The sequence below is a fragment of the Ixodes scapularis genome, unplaced genomic scaffold (genome assembly GCF_016920785.2).
Source record: "Ixodes scapularis isolate PalLabHiFi unplaced genomic scaffold, ASM1692078v2 PGA_scaffold11__112_contigs__length_91849675, whole genome shotgun sequence".
Classification (NCBI taxonomy): domain Eukaryota; kingdom Metazoa; phylum Arthropoda; class Arachnida; order Ixodida; family Ixodidae; genus Ixodes; species Ixodes scapularis.
Window position 1 is genome coordinate 58,621,952 of NW_024609837.1, and position 15,881 is coordinate 58,637,832.

The 15,881-nt window shown below is 44.4% G+C and overlaps 1 protein-coding gene across 1 annotated transcript in view; it reads right to left on the bottom strand.

Annotated features, from left to right (window-relative positions):
* The window catches only part of LOC115308867 (peptidylglycine alpha-hydroxylating monooxygenase-like), a 30,895-nt gene that overhangs the window by 11,767 nt on the left and 3,247 nt on the right, over positions 1 to 15,881 (bottom strand). Inside the window, exons 2-5 of the mRNA XM_029966973.4 lie at positions 15,148 to 15,205; positions 11,549 to 11,770; positions 9,546 to 9,629; positions 6,046 to 6,106 (exon numbers count right to left, since the gene is read on the bottom strand). Of these exons, the coding sequence (XP_029822833.2) occupies positions 6,046 to 6,106; positions 9,546 to 9,629; positions 11,549 to 11,770; positions 15,148 to 15,205 (425 nt within the window). The remainder of the gene's footprint in view (positions 1 to 6,045; positions 6,107 to 9,545; positions 9,630 to 11,548; positions 11,771 to 15,147; positions 15,206 to 15,881) is intronic.

The window sequence follows — 15,881 nt, forward strand, 5'->3', positions numbered from 1 at the left end:
AATGAACACACACCAACGGAGGAGGCAATTCCTCAGGAATACTTTCAGCCTTTCCACTCTGGTGAAGAAGGAAGACCAGCGAAGCTGTACTGTGGTGGTAATGAAGTAATGACCGGCCGCAAGTCGGCAAGCCAGAGTGGAAGGCTGGAGAGGTTGCCGCCAGAGTTTAGTGTCATCATTTGTTTGCTAACGGACACTACACTGGGGAAACAAGCCCTTAACAGCTCCGCTGTATAAAGAAGTGCGTGTGCGTGTGTGTGTGTGGGGGGGGGGGGGGGGGAGAATGGACTAGTTTTAAAAACATACTGTGTTGCAAAGGTTCCTCTTCCCTGCATCTTAGGCGCAGACCAAAAATCGTGACTCCGGAAGCTACTTTGCTTGCAAAAACGCTCTTACCAAAAAGCACGTTTTTGTCATGCCAGACGCTCGCGCCGTTCCTAGTGAAAAGCGTCTCACTCGCAACTAAAGGGTCGTGGGTTCGAATCCCGCCTAAATTCTTAATTTTTTTTTCTTTAAGGCAAAATAATTACTTTCAAACGTGAAATCATTTGAGACATATGGCGACCTTTAATTCGCATCACATGTCATGTTTTGATCACTCTCATTCTACGCGTGATGTCACGTTTCACGTGAGCATTGTGGGTTGCTTGAAATTCTTGCGCGAGGGTATGTAGCTCTGACGTCATGAACCTATCGACCAATCAGGATTTTCCAGTCACGCCACCAACATCGGCTTTTTTGCGACATGAGCTCCTTAACGTTATCGAGTTAAAATCATCAGTTAGCAAAGGTGATGCTCATTTCCAAATTAAATTGACCGGCATCTTGTCAAGAACAAACCTCAACAGCCAGGCTATGCCAGCTTATTCTGCATAAGAAAATGTTAACTTGGGCAAGCGCAATTTCCGGGCCAGATTCGATCTGAGTGCGAAGGTGCGTACAGATTTGAGTGAACAATTACGATTACTTCTTGCTGCATGGTTAGTGGCATGCATGCGGTGCTGAGTGTAAACAATGTTTGGTTAGAACAACAAGCATTTGGATTGCCGCTCGGTGTTTCTATAAAAAAATAGACTGAAAGGAATTATACTAAAACTTTTGTTACATTCTGAAAATTTCATTGCTTTTAGCTCAGTTGTGTCGTCATCATATACATATATATTGTGAAGTGTATTTCGTAAACCTTATTTCATAATTAAGATGAGCACGAGGTGTTCATTTCATAATTTTATGTGATGTAATTAATTCCTTAGTTCAAGGACACAATCACGATTTCATTTTTAACACTGCGACACAAAGTTGTACAAATCACGGGTATATTAGGCGACCTACCACATTTTGCGACAACATTTGATACCGTGTAAATAGATCAGTTTGAACTTTAGAATTTTACTTAAACGCGAAGAAAGCACAATGAAATACAGTCTAGTTCTAAATTTGAAGCTGATCTATTTGCAGGTATGTATACAACCAGCTCAACTCTTTACTCTTGTACTGAAACATTTTGATTCAGGTAAAATATATGTTACTGGTAAACAAAGAAATGTGGAGTCCTATGAACACGACGTTATGTGTGGTAATGTAGATTTTTTTCTACTCTTGCGTCGAAATTAAATAACTCAATTTAATATTTTGGTGCCTAAAAACAGAAGTAAATTGTACAGACGATCGAAGAAACTATATAGCTAATCGTTTCACGGCGTTAATAGTGTATATTGCCAGAACAACGCGAAAAATATATTCTCAATTTAGCCGTTCAAACCGGTTCGAACCGGTTTGAACCGTTATTTTGTGCTCCCCGGAACTGAACCGGAACCGAACCGAAAGCCGTGAAGCCGAACCGGAACCGAACCGATAAAAATTTCGGTTCGACACTCTGCTCAGGGCACAGTCTCAGCGGCAGAAGCTCTCGTGCAGTAAGGGCAGCTGGCAACGCTATGAGCTCGCGCTTCTAGTTTTCGCTGCGGTACAACATAAGGTGAAACGGAGTATACCTGTGCATATTTTTAGTAGTTCAGTACATCTCATACAGGTGACCGGGACAATTGAGACGTTTCTCCAGCTACCAACTAATTTCCAGTAATTGTGCATCTTCTAAAAAATAAAACGTGCCTGCATACATGTACGAACTATATCATTATTTCACGATGACGCTACATTTATGTATAACCCTGTTCAACGAGCAATTCAATCAAGACCCAGGGCTTTTAATACATCTACGAACCAGCGCATGTAGAGTGGCACGCGCAGAGTCGGGGGCACGAGCTAATGTGCCGACCGCCCGAAGCCCTTGATATAAATGCCATTTCAGATGCCTGCAAAGCGGAACATTCTCCTAAATCATGAACATGAAAGGAACACAATCCCAGCGTCTGCAACACACCGCTCATTCACACTGGAAGCGGATCCGCGTTCGCAAAGCGGTTGCGAACGCGGTTGTATAAAGATCCAGTGCAATTGCACGCGCGCTCGATGCCATCGATTGCGCGTGCAATTGTACTGGATCTTTATACAACCGCGTTCGCAACCGCTTTGCGAACGCGGATCCGCTTCCAGTGTGAATGAGCGGTTACGCCCCCGCTTCACCGACTCCTTGCAAGATTGCATTGTGTCGTGTGGACGGACGACGAGGTTCATCGGCGGAATTGCCTCCGCCGATAGCTTTCGGGATTTGTAACCCAATTATAAAGGTAAAAGGGACGAGCAGGCTTATAAAATGTACAGAAGCACGTCAATATCGGCCTAACCCAGCGTCTTGTACACCGAGTAATCGAGGTCCCGCTCCTCTAAGTGCCTGCGGCACACAACGCCAAACCAGGAAACCGGTCCAGGGAAGCGAGCCGAATGCGAGACCGCGGAGCGGAGTCCTTCCCCTCACGTCACGGTACACCTCACCCAATCAGAGCGCGGCGACCGCAGAGACGCTTGTGTTCGCTCTCGGGGCTAATAGGCACTCCCGAAACTCTGGGCTTGCGTTAAGTTCGTGTATAGGAAGGTACGTACATCCAAATGGCGTAGTGACAACCGAGTGACGTTGCTGTATTTTTTGTTTTCGGTACCCTCAGCGCTTTTGGCATTACAAGAGGAATAGAAGAGCAGGTTAACTACACGATGAAACACATTAGAAATAATCGGATTGGAACATTTTCAAGAATATAAAGGCAAACGGGTGCAGCTGAATATCGATGCTCTCCTCATCGATAAGTACACCTATGTAATGAATAATAATAATAATTTTAATAATAATAATAATAATAATAACAATAAAATTGTTTAGACAACATCATTAAAGAAAGTTGTGTCTGGAAATAGACTTATACAAGACATCAAACCAACTTTCTAATCTTTTCTTCTTTTAGCAACATTCGTTTTACAAGGTGTCTCCCATAAATGTTTAGAGTTTTTTCATCGCAAAACTAAACCACGCATTATGGAACGCTCATTCTCCGCCAAAATGTAGCGCTAGCGGACCGCACAAGATGGAAATGATTAAGAATTAACCGTTCGTTCATATAGCTTATAACTCAATTGTTTGGAAACATTAAATGGGAAAATTGGGCCCCCTTTTGCTTGTTTTCGGTTTCCGTGTTAAGCTCCGTGTATTCGAGAACTAATTCGACGTCGGCCAACCTGTTCTCATTAAAAAAACAACAACAACAACAACAACAAGAATTCTAAATCACGTGTATTTTTTGAGTAAGATAACGCAAGAAACGGGGCATCTGGTTCAGTTCGCTAGCGCTACATTTGGGCGAAGAATGAGGATTCTGCCAAGCGTACATTATGTTTGCAAAAAAAATTGTTATTGTTTTTTTTGGGGCACAACTTTGCTACTATTCTCCATGTCACTAGCTGCGTGCAGTACAGACGAAGGCAACGCCAGGCGAGGAGAGAAAGCGTAAGCACTAGGAAGGCTAGGGAAAAGGAGGGAAACCTCCTCTCCTCTCTAACGTTCCCAGTGCACTCCCTTTCTCCCCTTGCCCTCCGCTACCCTACTCTCCCGTCCCGCCTTCCTAGCGCTCGCCCTTTCTCTCTTCGCCTGGCGTTGCCTTCGCCTGCACTGCACACGAATAGTGACATAGAGTATAGTAGGAATATGCAGTAAAGGCTACGCTTGCACGTTGTTTCAAGGCTTTGGCAATTCGTTTTTTGCCGTTCAAGTGTTGATTTGCTGTCGCACGTACCTGCACCAAACCGAAAGTCTACGCGGAGAGCAAGTCGTCTGCTTTTTGAGCAGGAGTTGCGGTGACGTTAGAACAATGCCGAGTTCTGGTTGGCTCTGCTTGAAGGGATAGTGGGTAGACCCCAATGTAGATGCCTCGAGGTCTACCCCAATATTTTTTTTTTAATCAGCCAATAAGAGTTTCGGCGTTCTGACATTACCGCAACCCCTCTACAAGAAGCAGACGAACTTGCGTTCCGCATACCGCCCGACTCGTGCCGTCATTTGCTCACCTCGCTCACAGCATGTGCTGTTTGCACTGAGATTTTGTTTTGTACGTTTTTTGCTGCGTTTTCTTCATGATATCTGTCGTAGCGTCACCGGGTACTAGCGTTGTGCAGCGTCTCACGAGCGAAACGCTGGTACGCGGCGACGCGGCGACGAACGCGTCCGCTGTGCGGCGCGGTTCTCCTCGGGCTTCTGCCTGCCTGCCGCTAGGGGCGGGTCGGAGATCCACTAGAAGGATGACGTCATGGGCAGGCCTTCTCATCTCATTGGTATTTGTTAGCGCAAAAGTAAAAATAAAAATAAAATAATAATGATGAAAAAAAGCTAGCATATTAGATCTATTTGATATAAATTAGGTTTATTTTATTGCGATAAGACTAATTTTATTTAAATTCATTTAGCTGGAATTAAACGATTCTTAACCACTATATATGTTTCTTTTTTTTCAAAGTGGCATCGATAAATTCGTCCGATCACCATGCAATGCGGAAGAAAAGACTACTGGAAATGTAAAGTCCAGTTTATTTAACAACTTTCTATTGCTCTAACTCCAGCCATACAAAAAAAGGAAAACAGCAAATTGTTTTAAATAAATAAAATAACGTTTATTTTTATTTTTTTTATTTTTTATTTTATTGTAAGAACATTAATTTTCTAGTTTTAATTTTTTTTTTTTTTTTTTTGCCTTCTGATTTTGTTGCAACAGGACGACCTTACTTAGCTGGCGAATGGAATGGAAGGCGGAAACCAAGCTCAACCCTTAGATTTTCTTAGAAAAGCAATTTTTTGTTCGTGTTCAGCCTCGTATAACTCTTTCTTGCTCGATGGTTGTTTGATTTAAATGCAAAACAAACTCACATCGAAATCATCAAGGGATGGATAAACGGTAAATAAAAGAAAAATTAATAAGTTCGTGATTACTTTTTCTGGAAAGGTTTAACTTGAATCATAGTAAAACAGGTCCAATTTAAATCAATATTTTAATTCTGATTTAAATCTTATTTATTTTTATCCTCCACCCTGGTTAGCGCACCGCAAAATTGTTCCGCGCTGCAGGACCCAGGGATTTTGAGTTGATTTCCCGAACCTGCCCTTCTCGAGCGGAATGAGCATCGCGTTAAAGTGGCAACTTGGACCAATTTGTTCATGATCACGTAGGTAAGCGAGAAAACAAAACAAACACACACACGTGTACACACACAGGCACACACGCACGCACACTCGTTCGCACGCACGCACACCAGACGCACCCACACATACACACACGCACGCTCGTACGCACACACACACATACACACACACACGCACGCTCGTGTGCGCACATACACACACAGGGAGAAGTAGAAAGACAAGAATGCGAGACAAGAGCACTGTACGGGCGTGTGGTCTTGCGCCATTACCGCGTGGTGCACTTTGAAGTAGACCCCAGGCTGGCAGTGGTACTACAGTGGCTAAATTTCTCATCTACAGCGAAGACACCAGACGCCCATTGGGATTGGCTAACGTCCCGCTTTCTAAACAAAGACACAACACAAACATTACGGGCGAATGCTTGTTGTTTCATGCAGAAAGAAAGTTGAGAAATAAACTCATACTCATTGGTGTCGCCAGACAACAGTGAGAGCACAATGCCAGAGGTGTCCCTTGTCACTCCATCTGGAAGGATAAAACGGTGATAATCCATCAATTTCAAACTAGCAATGCCGGAAATACAGGAGAGGAGTGGCAACCATCAAAACGCAGAGAACGAATCTACTTTGGAAATTAGGATAGTTAGGGAAACCACGAACTGGACGCGGGGACCATGAAGAAGATCCTGTGTTTCTGCCCTCGGTTCTCTAACACTTTTTAACTATATATATATATATATATATATATATATATATATAATAAGTTCAACGTATCGAGCGCGGACCGCTCTCCGTCAGGATGATTAAATCTTTTGTGTCTCTAGGATTGATCCCGTCGTCTTCCATAGTCTTGCTGCCATTGCAGAAAAAGTTTCCTTGACGCATTTTCACTTCCACCACCAAAACACTAAGAACAAAATATTTATAAATAAAATACTATTTAAAATATATAACAATTGTTAGCGGGTTTATGTTGCTTGTTTCAGCCAGGTAAATACACCCGGATTGTTAAAAAATTTCTGACGAACGCACCGCTATGCAAGTGCTTAACTCGGGGGACGATATTACCATCAAATTTGTGGATAAAGGATTAGCAATAGTGATTCAGAATAGACATGATTGCTTGGATGAGGGATGCAAACAACTTAACGAAAAATGTTTTTATACAGAACTACAGGAAGATCCCACTGAAAGCTACACAAAAAATGAAAGAAACTCTAAAATACCATCTCAAAAACAAAAAAATTTCAATAGACATGTACAAAGTAATGAAGCTATTCAAAACGTGGGCGTTTCTACGCACTGCCCAAAATTTATAAACCAGGAAGTCCAGGTCGACCAATTGTGTCAGGAATCGACACAGTTACAGAATGAATTTCAAATTTTGTTAACTTTCTTTTAATGAACCTTCTAACCAAAGTTCCTTCGTTCATAAAGTACACAAATTAGCTTCTCCGCGAGATATAAAAACTAATTATTCCGACGAATGGTTTCTTGGTCGCCATGGACATCACGTCGCTATGCACAAACATTCCTCACCAGGACGGTATCGAGGCTGTAGTCAATGCTGATAAGAAAAGTCCACCAAAATATGTGTGAACAATCACGTCCTTGCAACACTGGTTCTAGAACATAACAACTTCGAGTTTGAAGGAAAGCAGTTTCTTCAAATACAGGCCACAGCAATGGGCACAAAGATTGCCCCAAACTATGCCATTCTTTTCATGACCGATATAGAGTACCACTTTCTCTCTAACCGTGAATTAAAGCCACTGTGTTATAAAGGATACATTGACGATATCTTTATAATTTGGCCACACGGAGAGGAAGACCTTTTAAAATTTATTAGTTATTTTAACGCCATTCATCCTAATCTAAAATTCTCGCACTCCTACTCTAAAACAAACGTAGATATTTTGGACGTAACAATGAATATGCATAGAAATAGCCTCTCAGCGAAACTCCACAGAAAGCCCTCAGGCCGTCGACAGTATCTTCACTTTCACAGTTCACACCCTAAGCATTGTAAAACCACGCATTCCGTTCTCCTCAGCTCGTAAGTTCAGAAGTTGTTCCAACTTAACTGATGTTGATCGTAACGCAGGAAATCTAAAAACAGTGTGAAGCGAAGGAAAATATCCCCTTGCAATTTTTGACAAGGCCATCAAAAAAGCCCGAGCACTTGATAGATCACAACCTATTAATCAGAGTCGTCCCAGTGTACCTAAGCATCCACAAACCAACCCTGTAGTTACTTATTCGGCCAGTCTCCCAAATTTCAATGATATTCCAAGGAAACACTTTAGGATCTTCCAGCAGAAGGACAAACTTAACACAATGTTTCCAGATCCACCACGAGTAGTCTGCTGACGAGGCAGGAACCCCAAGGACATCTTGGTACAATCCAAAAGCTCACCTTCACAAACTTTTGGTTGCCAGCCTTGCGGAAAGTCGCGACGCCAGGTTTGCGACCACATGATACGCACCAACCAAATTAAAAGCGCCAAATCAGATTTCTCTCTTAAAATTATTGGAACTCTTAACTGCGATACCGGAAACGTCACTTACGTGTTACGATGCAACCTGTGCGATATGGACTGTATAGGTCAAACCGGAACCCCTTTCAGACAACGATTTAACAATCCCAAATCACACGTCGATTCCCCTCCCACACCTCCCATTTTCAAAATACATGAACCTATCGAACCACAATGTTGATGCAAAAACAGTCATGCATGCTTCTTCAGTCTAGATTGAGTTCCGACCGCGGAAGAGAACTAAGAGAAACGTATTTTATTCCTAAATTTAAAATCACTAACCCACGGGATTAATGAAACTCCGGGGATACTTACTTGTCTAAAACAAGTAGCATAAACCCGCTAATCATTCATATATTCTTTAATATTTTAATGAACTTCTTTTTTTTTTGTTTATTTGTGATTATTTTGTTCTTAGTGTTTTGGTGGTGGAAGTGAAAATGCGCCAAGGACACTTTTTCTGGAATGCCAGAAAGACTATGGAAGACGACGGGATCAGTCCTAGAAAAACAAAGAAGTTAATCACCCTGACGAAGAGCGGTCCCCGCTCGATACGTTGGACTTAGTATATTTGTTTTTATTGTGCGTTGCATTTTAGGAAGACGAAGCCGAAATAATAATTTTGTTTATTGTTTGGAACAAGTCAGGCAACGTTTTGTATTTTGCCCAATTACCATATTCATTAAGATTAATTAATGAACTTTTGAACTATTCAATTCAGAGCAAAAGTTCCAATGACAAAGTTCTATGGCGTCCTCAGTGACATCCAATTTAGTGGTTCCCTAATCTCGGCAGTGACTAAACAACACCAGCTCGCTTCTGGCATCTCGTGTCAAGTACGTTCCCTCACAACACCACCCAGACTGGCAAGTTCAGAGCACTCCGAGCTGACGTCATCTCAGGACCACAAGGCCCCTCCTCCAACGGCCGTTCTGGGCACGTTTCGCCGTGTCAGCCAGTAGAAGAGTTGTTTTTATTTGTGTGTATTTTTCTGGTTTCTTTCCAGTACCCGCGAAAAAACAAATGACGGCATCTTCTTGTTTTTTGTGGTTTGGGGAGGTTTTGATGGTATCATCTCCTCGCCTTTCTCCAATTTCGATACTACAGCGCTTACGTCGTCGCATTCTGCCGGTGTGGGGCGGCAAAGCTACAAAACGGAATCTAAGATACATGTATTTTGATTTTCTCACTCGTGGAACGCATGGATACGTGCTGTCGCAATTATTCTTGACGCAAGAAAACACGTTGACAGCATACTCGGTAGTTCGCTGGTGCTACCCTGGCCCGGCAGCTTTGACATGACCAACGTAATCAGCCGGTAAGCTAAAGGGTTTGCAGAGCATATGTCTCTTGAAAACAAACAATGCGGAGTATTCACCTCTGGGCGAAACCAATGATAGTAATACATATCAAGCTGAATCTACTCACCGAGGAAAGAGGTTGTATCGGCATAGTGTACTTGAAGCACAAGGTAGTTAATGCCGCTGTTGCCGCCGATTTTAAATCCGACACCTGGAATTTTCGACAAAAGTTTTAGAGCTACGTTTCGTTATTTCCTACGATGTCATAGACCAGCCCATAAAATGCAAATCAGACAACAGGTAGAGACTTGGGTACATCGAGAAGAATGATAACCTTCATGATCGAGACTTATTTTCCCCTCCAATAAATGGTTACAAATCAGAAAGCAAAAATTTTGTATTCATTGTCACTTAAACAAAAAAAAAAGATGTGGATAGAAAGCAGGCTTGTATTTTTTTTTCACGGGTGAACTATGCTTGAGATATTAATGGTTGTGAAAGTATTTCCAAAACACATTTATTTATATTTTAATATGATAGAATTGTGCCCTTAAATAACCCTAGTCTTCGGAATGTTTTACCGTTTTTATTTTTCACTTGCTTAACCTCACTTGCACTTTTCTTAACGTGTTTGTGAATACAACAGAAAGGTTGAATAAATATAAGCCAATTTAAATATAATTTAAATAACCCAATTTAAATTCAAAGCTCTATTGCAAGCTCTGGCGCTGTAAGGTACCACAGCAGTATAGCTAGGAGGTTCATTTGTTTTGTGCAAATGCAAAAGAAAAACTTGTCATTATCAAAAGTTGCAACTAAAACCATAATTTTTGTACTGACTATAGGCAGCTTGGTCTTCTTCGTGAATATGTAAAAAAAATAACGTTGTCATGGGCGCTTAGGAAGTTTAATACAACAGAAACAAAAACGAAACAAGGAGAAAGAAGTCTATACTGGCTTTGTTCTAGTTTTCTATTATTGTTCATTATAAGATGGCCCATAGCCCACGATAACACTTCTTTCTTAATCTTTATTCTAGAAAAAAATAAACAAGAAAAGACGAGGCAGCCATCGCTGCCACGACCATCAAACGACACCACCGCAAAGCGGCACCAGCGCAGCCGCCAGCAGCCGTTTGGTGCACGAGTCCAATCAAAGTCCGGCACCGTGACGTCACTCCAACCTCTGCTCTAGGAGAAACGTACTTTCTGGCCGTATACACCTTTCCACCGCTTACCATTCTGGAGAAAAATGTTGCGTGACTGAGCTGTGTACGCATGCGTGGCGTCTGATCTTCAGCAGAAGACAGCCACTGCATGAGCATGCTCAGAAGGCGTCCCATTGTACGATAGACCAAGATGGCAGCGTTCAGAAGGCGATCATTGCAAAGTTTGTATTTTCATATACTTTTACAGCTTTAGCTCTACAGGACTTGTTACATGCACTGGGCGAGTGTCGTGTTGCCGAAAACAAACCGTTTATCGCAGGTGAGTTTTGTGCGCCGGGAGAGGGCGAGTGCAGCAGTGATTCCCTCGCCCATGAGTTCGGCCAATCGCGATTGCGCTGGGGTTCAAGGGATCGCGCTCCTCGCCACTTGCTCTTTCTCGGATTCGGTCGCCCGTTCCCTCGGCGCTCTAACCCTTTGCACGCAAAATTCGAGTGGCCGAAGCATACGCCGGTGCGAGCGGCGGCTGTTTGACGGCGTAAACGTGCCTGTGAAAGAGGACGTCGTTCTTATGTAGGCACCGACAGTCTCATCCTGGGAGTTAAGATAGAACGCATTGGACGTCACGATCATGCCGTGCGTGAACAAGAAGCTGCACGTAGAAGATGAACTTTACCGTGCAAAGAATGGACACGCTGTTGGGACCAAGCAATTCGTGGAACGCATCTGCGATTACGTGTTTGGTGCTAGCTGTCCTGTTTGTGATCGGCTGTGTCATACGCGAAACACTGCGCGACGGAACATCACCAAAAAATTCCAGTCAATCAAGACGCAATATTGTCGAAATGTTGGACCAGCTGACGCTGTCCATTCGCACCCCGTCGCGTGATCGTCCACGCAATTCCCGTTTCGGTGCTTATTCCCATTCCAGTTTGAACTTTGAAGCCAGTGACACTCTCACTTACCTTCGGGTAGCTTTAGTGCTGGTGCATCTCTCGCCCAAGCATAGATGATACGTTGCCCCCTTTCGCATATGGAACGCTTTGGAAACGTACCACGAAAGAACGCCATCTCCCCACAGTCCCAGACGACCCTCGGGCTATCCCACTCACGGTAGCCCGGTGTCGCGCACCCGTAGATGAGAACGTGGTGCGCGACGTGCATCGTTGCGTTGGGCTCGAATGACACTGCAAGTTTTAGCGTGAATGAAAGCACACTAGTGGCTAGCTAATAAAAGTGTGAAGATATAAATAAGACAAATCACTATGATACGGTATCGAAAAGCGATTGCTCTGGTTCAGTGAGTTACGGGCGCCGGCAGAGCGGTGGCCGATAGATGGCGTAAGTAGTGGCAGCGCGCGCGCGTCCCGAAATCTTGGGGTTGACTGACAAGGTGAGAACGGCAGGGCGTCTTTTTTTAATGCCCTAACTCCAGTACGCGCTCGATGACTTCCGAAGTGCTCTGGCTACGCGTGCACGCTCGAGGCTCACGAGGCGCCGAAGCATTATCGAAGGTTGGAGGCCTGCGCTGGCCCTGACGCTTTCGATCCTGCCAGTGACAAACAGGTGAAGTCACCGAATCCTGGGAAAGTAGCGCCATTGCCTTCCCTGCCTTCTGGCAGGACACATACATATACTAACATACAGATGACCCAAACCACGCAAGGCGATTTGCGGATTGGGTTCTGTTACCATGGCAATCGCCCTTTCGGACTTTTCACATTTCCGACGCTTCGAAAGGGTCGTTCCCAGTGGCGAGAAGAATCGACAGGGAGCGTCACCGTACTGAGAGCGTTCCTCACAAACATAAGCGTATTTGGCGCCGTGTATGCAGTCCACTTATTGAGGCATATCTTCGGAGATCTCTTACAATTATATTGCTATTCTTGCGTGTTTGAAGACGGATTTTTTTTAATGGCACCAGTCACCTACGCCGCATTGGGTGGCGATGCGAAGATGTACGCTTGTTTCGCCGTTGTGCGCGTATTATGCGTTTGGTATGCAAGAATTGTCTTTATAATGCAATCGGTCACCGGATAATTTAGATCGGATTACCATGGATGGAGGTCAAGAAGTAACTGCCCATTCTACAAACCAAACCGGAGACCACACGGCGACCTTGGTGCTACTTTGCCAGGATCTGACTTTAACAATCGGGAGATTGTCACTGACAGGATCTCTTTCACATTATTGTTTTTTATTGCCGTCAAAGTTTTGCAGAATGTGATGCGCGATATGCAGAACACTGACATGATATTAAGAAAACAAAGTTCAGTATAAAATAAGTCAGCACGATATTTCCCAACAAAGGTTGTAATAAAAAAATGAAAGCCGTTTACAACTCCCTGTAACGCCGAATTAGAGCGCAGCTCTTGAGGAGGAGGAGGGAAGGGTACTGGGGGGTGGGTCAAGTGACCTCGGGGGCGGGGGGTCACGTGACCTTGGGGGTCACGTGACCTTGGGGCGTCACGTGACGTCGCGGGGGTCACGTGACCTGGGGCCACGTGACGATACCGATGACGTCATCAGTAGCGTCACTGATGACGCCATCAGTGATGATGATGACGATGCGGATGCCGGTGACGTCACTAATGACGTCATCAGTGATGATGACGATGCGGATGCCGGTGACATCATCATTGACGTCACTGATGACGTCATCAGTGGCTATGACGTCAACGGGGGGTCACGTGACCTCGGGGGTATCCCCAGGTCACGTGACCCCAGGGGGGTCACTTGACCTGGGTAACCATCGTGACCCTCGTGAGGGTAACCCTAGTAACCCTTGTGAGGGCAACTCTCGTGACCCTCGTGAGGGCAACTCTCGTGACCCTCGTGAGGGTAACTCTCGTGACCCTCGTGAGGGTAACTCTCGTGACCCTCGTAAGGGTAACTCTCATAACCCTCGTGACCCTCGTGAGGGTAACCCTCGTGAAGGTTACCCTCACGAGGGTTACTAACCCTCGTAACCCTCGTGAGGGTTACGAGGGTAAGTAACCCTCGTGAGGGTAACTCTCATAACCCTCGTGACCCTCGTGAGGGTAGCCCTCGTGAAGGTTACCCTCACGAGGGTTACTAACCCTCGTGAGGGTTAGTAACCCTCACGAGGGTCACGAGGGTTACTAACCCTCGTGAGGGTAACCCTCGTGAAGGTAACCCTTTTGAGGGTAACTAACCCTCGTAACCCTCGTGAGGGTTACGAGGGTAAGTAACCCTCGTGGCCCTCGTGATCCTCGTGAGGGTAACCCTCATGAGATTAACCCTCGTAACCCTCGTAACCCTCACGAGGGTTACGAGGGTTGCGGTTACGCCGACGCCGACGCCGACGCCGACGGCGACGCCGCTCAAGCCGGGAACGGGCCCCTAAGAGCTGCGCTCTAAAATGGTGTATGAGACAGCACAAAATTTCAAAACATCTTTAAAGCAAAAATAAAAAGAAGCGACCGTCCTTATTGAGAAAAATGAGACATTTACAAATCTCTGTAATGCGAAATTAGAGCGCAGCTCTTGAGGTGAAGGAGGGGAGGGGAGTATATGCCCCTCCTCCTCCTCCCCTCCCTCTTTCCCGTACCCTCTTCTCCCCCTCCCGTTCTCCTCTTCCTACCCTAAACTCCTCCGCCTCCTCCTTTTGCGCACCCTCTCATCCTCCTCCATACCCTCCCCCTTCTTCTCCATAACCTGCCCTTTCCCCACAGCTTCCCCGCTAAATTTAGCTGGAAAATTGACGCCACGTGACCTCAACACCAATTCAATTTCTCTCAAAATTTAGCGGGGTGGTTACGCCGACGTCGACGGCGACGCTGCCATACGCGGAAACAAGCGCCTAAAAATTGCACTCCAAAAAAAAAAAAAAGGAAACATGACTGTTGTATGCTTTTATATGAGAACATATAGGATAATATATAGACTCATATTCGTCTTATATGTAGATTTTTTTTTAAATATACAACATTGACCTTAAACTTTAAAACATTGTAGCAAGTGAATTGAGGCCAAAAAAGAACTTCTATAAGTTGTCTTTAAGGTATCTTTTTGCTGAATATGTAAATATTGTTCCAATTTGGGAGTCTGAATTTTTAGACCCATTTTTTTATTGTTTTTTAGCGCACATTCTTTAACATTCCGCGCTGCGAGCCAATCGTCCAGAATGTTAATATTATTGTGACAGTATGCCTAAGTGTGAATTCGTACTACGTGTTAAAGAACGACGTACACTTCGCGCTTTGCACTTTTTCCCACCTCCTCCTTTCCTATATCCCCTCCACTTTTTACATTGCCCTAACTTGGCTTCCCTCGCAGCTTAGGAGTGGTGAGCACTAAGGGGATTTTCTTCCCTGCAGAAAACCAAGCTTTTACGTCGGCCTTTAAGCATATTTCGGTGCACAATCATTGCAAAATAATATATATTCTGCTGTACAAGCCTATCGATAATGATCAAGCAAAGAAGTGAAAAAATGTGAAGTTCTATAGTCTTATGTGAAAAACTTGAACTTCTCATTCGTGCATTTCAGACCTCGTACTTCCCTAGAAATGGTAAGTCGCAGGAGTTGTTCCAAGAGTTTACCAATATACTTATGCTGATTTGATGCAAAGTGGAAGGAAGTGCACAAATACGTTTCGTTCTGTAAAAAAAGCAATACAAATAAAATCTTAAATTTAGAGCATCACAATAGCGACGCAGCTAGTCGATAACAGTTCATGCACTAACGTTTCCATGGATGATTTATCTTTTAACCGTAATACCGGGTGTCTAAAGGATGCTATAATTAGCATACTCCTGCTGGAGCTTGAATTTGAATCGCTGATACAACATTTTGAAACATTTACGCGTAAAACCAGAGAAAAAAAATTGTATACGTAATGTTTTACGAACAGATAATCTTCGCAGGCTACCCTTCAAAAATATTTGCAAAATCACCAGGTAAACCTAGGATGATGATTTTTTTTTTTTCCGCGGATATGAAAGCTATCCGAGGATGGTCGTAAGGCGTGCCAGTTTTTACGCCGCGCGCCCTTTTAGGGAAAGGAGACTGGCTACCGAAGGAGCGGCGACGTACGCAGCAGCGCGAATGGGTCCGCAACCGCCGCAAAGCCGCTGTCGCCTCGACTTCCACTGCATCCAGCGCTTCAGATTCCCTTGCCAAAGAAGAGCACATCGCTGGCCTGGAAAGCCGCCGCAGAAAACAGTACCAGCGATGTAAAGGGCGCCGGCGGGCCAACGCCACGGCCCTCTTATCAGGACCCTCTTTTGTGGCTCCCGGATTTGCACAGGCGTGGCTATTCTCCTCCCAGAAGATT